Source organism: Limulus polyphemus, unplaced genomic scaffold (assembly GCF_000517525.1).
Source record: "Limulus polyphemus unplaced genomic scaffold, Limulus_polyphemus-2.1.2 Scaffold10563, whole genome shotgun sequence".
NCBI classification, from domain to species: domain Eukaryota; kingdom Metazoa; phylum Arthropoda; class Merostomata; order Xiphosura; family Limulidae; genus Limulus; species Limulus polyphemus.
Genome location: NW_013676173.1, coordinates 2,427 through 7,053, shown reverse-complemented (window position 1 = coordinate 7,053; position 4,627 = coordinate 2,427). Strand labels below are relative to the sequence as shown.

Genomic DNA, 4,627 nt, shown 5'->3' with positions numbered 1-4,627 from the left:
CCAAATATTGATGTGAACTTTATCTGTATTATAGTAATAGATAAATATATTTATAATTTTTTCTAGTTGCTTGGTGTTTATGGAAACAATTTTAAAAGAGCAGTGATAGAGAGTTGGTAAGTAACAAAAGTAAAACCTGGAGAGATTAAACCTTTCATCTTTAAAAATTAGAACAACACTGTCATTTATTTAATTTTTTTCCTCACTCTCCTGCATTGTGTTTGGCCTTTAGTTTTATTTTTACAACTTATATACCATTACTATCATTTTTAAAAATTGAAATAACTGTTATTCTTCTCTTTTTTTCTTCTTGTACACAGTACTTAAATTAACTGTTTTCAGTGTCCATGGTTTACTTTAGAAATTTTATCACTTTTGACATGATTTAAAAGAAATGTCATTGTTTCCTCTACAATAATAATTGATTAAGATTAATAACGTTACATTATACAATGATACAATTTTTAGAGATATGTGCATTAGTAGGCCTATTAGTATATGCTAACTCTAACTGTTTAGTTTTAAATTAACTTTGTTTATCTTGCCATTCTGGTCTAATTTGTTGAATTCAGTAGAGATGAGTTTTTGTTTTATTATATCTTTTAATTTTCATGTATACGACTACATTAAAATGAAGTAAATTTACCTCTGAAATACTGAAAGCTTTTTCTTGTTGTATTTGAACTCATGTCATTAAGAAAACATTGTAAAAGCTTAAATTACCTATATCAGCCATCTCTTTTATATACATATATTTCTGTAACTTCCTTGGAGGCCCTACTTACACAATTTGCCTGGAGCATGCATAATGAAACTAATTGTTCAATCTACTTGTGCCATTGTATTTTGATATTCCTGATGGGTATAACAATTGTGTGGATACTTGATTTGTGTATCACTTGCCATTTTCTTTTGTTTTGATGAAGTTTGATTTCTTTGTTCTGGCCTAAATGTTGTTAAAACCTGCAAGAGTTTGATTTCTATGCTCAAATTCTGACAACACTTCTGCTAGACTCATTTCTCTTTCTCTTAGGTATGTTGTATATTTTCAATACTTAAGCTGTTTCTGTTACAGTGGAGGGTACTTGTGTGATGTTAGATGATTTCAGTACTTTAATCTTTTATTTCTCCCACAGTCTCAACTTTTTGAACCTTAGCTTTTTCTTGAGACATAATTTTTTGGCCACATTATCAGAGAATTTTCTGATTATTTTAATCATGATCACATATCTACTTTTATGTCTTAATTACCTATGTTTCACTCTTTCTGATACAGTTTCTATTACCATGTGTCTCTTATGTTTCACTGACATTTTCACCTGCTGGGCTGTGTTGCAAAGTGCTTGTGTTTTAACCAGCAAACCTTCATGTATATATATATAATAATTATATCTGCATATGACAAAACAAATCTGTTTTATTTTTAAGCTTGGATATATTTTACTTTAACTTGTTTCTCATTCAGAGTAACTTGCCACTAGAAGTTGATTAGCATTTTAGTATCTTACTCAGTAGTTGGTCATTGTTCCCTTTTAATGTCCTGTATGTAGTGGTTTTCAATACTCTCTACATCTATTCATATGTTTATTGTGTTGTAAAATTGATAAAAGCAGATTAGACTTTTTGACCTATTCATTGTCTTCATTCTGAATGACTACTCTGTATAGAATTTTTGAAGTCATCTCAGATTCTATTCATCTATTGACCATTCATTTTGTGTTCCTTGAGTTTCTCAAATTTTTCACTTTGGTTTTCTATTCATGATCAAAATTAGTCTTTTCCAGTTTTTATTCAAGTTCTGATAAGGTATGTTACCCTCTCTCACATAAATAACTATTCTCGTTCAGTGCTGCCCTCTATATAAACAAAATTAAACATGCCACAAGCTTTTTATCTCCCCTCAATTGGAATTGACTGATTCCAATACGTCTCTCATGCAAATCATCATGCAACAACCCTTCACCAATGAGAGTGCACATACTCTTGTGATGCATGTGACTCCCTCTATTCATTTCTACCAAACTATCACTTCTTATGTTCAGAAGTTTTTCTTTAGATGATTTTCAGTGTCATTCGCAATCGTGACTTTAATCGTTTAATTTCCAAAGTGGAATTTCTTCATAAAGCCTCTCCTTTATTACCTCCACACTTGATAGATTGTCGTCTTTGGCTCTCGCTTTACACACATGGTTTCTCTGTTGTTGGGATCTTTTGGGTCGAGATGTGGCCTTGTCCCAGGTTCGTTTGCGGCCCATTATCTTCAGGATTTATGTATGGACTCTTTTTTCTTTTTTTGTGGTATGAACCTGAGATTATAGAATTATGTGTGGAGTCTGTGCCTCAATGCTCTATCCTTTCCTCTTTGGTAGCATGTTTGTCGCAGTCGAAGTCACGACAAGTCCCTATTACTTTTTTCCTGTCCTAGTCCATCTCGGCCTTTACCTGTTTTTCATCTCATTATATTATTTGACATAGACGGGCACATCACCAACAGTACCGGTGACTACCCAGTGAGTTCCGGTCTGGTGGGAGCTCAATTGTACAAATTTGTTCCCCTTTAGCAGTCTTTCATCACAGATCCATGGGTTCCTTGGGACTTGTTCTGCAATTTATTCCCCCTCCCTTGTCTCTTGGGTAGGTACCCATTTCTTTCCCCATGCCTTGGGATTCTTCCACCTACTAGCTTCTGTCAGTGGCAGTACAAGACCTTCTATCTCACCATGCCATCGAACCTGTTCGTCATCTTTCCCCAGGATTTTATTGCTCAATCTGCCCCATTTCACCATAGAGTCGTTTCTCACCCTCAGGTGGGATTTTTTCTCCAGGTTTATGAATGACCAAGATGAATGTTGCAACTGCTTATTTGCATATCCCGACATCTTGTCAGTCGTGACCCGGGTGGTTTATCAGTTTTTTGCACTGCCCTTCAGTCTTGCTTCAGCCCTATATGTTTTTTATCGGGTGGTCAGAGCATTCACTCATCACTTATATGCTCTCATGTAGTGCTTTCATCATTATATGAACAACTGGCTACTGTTAGCTCATTCTGAACAAGAGTCACACTCATCAGTTGCTCCTGAAAGCAACTCGAGTGGGCTGGTTAGTCAAGTTGGAGAGGTAATTCGTATGACCTACCCAATATCTTGTTCTTTTGGATGTTATTTTTTCAACACTCATCTCAGTTAGGCCCCAATCTTCTCCTCTTTGACATTGTTTGATAGAGCTTTCAGTTCTTCATGCTCTTACTACTCCCTCTCTTACAGCTTGCGAGGTTCTATCTCTTTGAGGATGTTACCTACCATGGCAGCTCTTATCCCCTTAGGTCAGGCTCATATGTGGGCTCTTCAGGGGCTCTTCACAATCAGTAGAATCTCGCAAGGGATCCTTTGATGGTTCTTATTACCCTTTTACCTACCTTTGTTGACAATCTGCATTGGTGGTCGGACAAGACTCACACATTGGTGAGAGTGCCACTTCCTCGTCTTTGTCCAAATTTTTTTACACATTTTCGTGGAAGTATCCCTTCAGGAATAGGGTGCATGAGTCGATCAGCAGGAAGCTTTGGGGTGTTGGTATGCAGCCAAGAGGTCTTATCATATCAACATCCTGGAGCTTCTTGCTGTCCATCATGCTTTGGTTCATTTTCTCCCTCTGGCCAGAAATCATCTGGTAATGATTCAATATAGAGTTTCGTGGTCACCCATTACACTGTTTCATGTGTTGTCATTCTTCCTGACTCTCCACCACAATCCCCCCACCTTTTTCTTCCAGCAGGGTTTGGGAGTCTTTACTACTTTCCAGTTCCAAGCCACTGGGGGTGATGGACCATGGAGGTATCCTCCTGAATAGGTTAATAAAACACACATGAATTATAGAAATGATTATAAAATCATTCAGTTGAGAGTAGGGCGGTGATTTACTGCTGGTGTAGATGATATGATATCCTCTAATATGACACAGAAATTAATGGGAGTGAGCCATCTAAATTACAATTCACCCATTATATTGGGATCCCTTAACTCTCATTGGTGGAGGGTTGTCACATGATAATTTGCCCAAGAGATCTATTGGAATCAGTCAATTACAATTTAGGGAAGGTATAAGGCTTGTGGCATGCATAAAATGTTTTGGCATATAGGTGGCAGCACTGAACGAGAATAGCTATATCTGTGAGTGTACCTATCGGAAATACAATTTCAATATAGAAAAATTGGATCTAGCAACAACAAGAGAATATCGATGGTGTATTCATATTTCATTGAGGTTTTTACTCTTACTTCTTTGTGTTACCTAAGATAACAGTAGATCTTTCTCTTCTCATTTGTTATCTAAATATTTCTACTTTCTAGATGGAACCTATGATTATCGTATGAAAGTTCCCTTTTTAAATTTTATGGATGAAAAATTTATTAACTTGCCCTGATTCACTCATCTTCATTCTTTACATGATGGAGTGATTTATCAGTTTATGGTTCTCCCTTTTTATCTGGTTTTGTGCACATGTAGTTGAACCATAAGCTGGTTTTCTGTATACACTCAATATCAATAGTCATCATTAAATGAATAATTAGAAGATTAATTGCTTAGTTCTTGTCTTATACTAAAATGATCTCTCATTTAGCTTCTT

General features: G+C 35.9%; 1 protein-coding gene across 1 annotated transcript in view; it reads left to right on the top strand.

Moving 5' to 3' along the window:
• Positions 1–4,627, top strand: part of LOC111083658 — a 13,047-nt gene that overhangs the window by 6,437 nt on the left and 1,983 nt on the right. Inside the window, exon 3 of the mRNA XM_022380302.1 lies at positions 67–116. Within this exon, the coding sequence (XP_022236010.1) occupies positions 67–116 (50 nt within the window). The remainder of the gene's footprint in view (positions 1–66; positions 117–4,627) is intronic.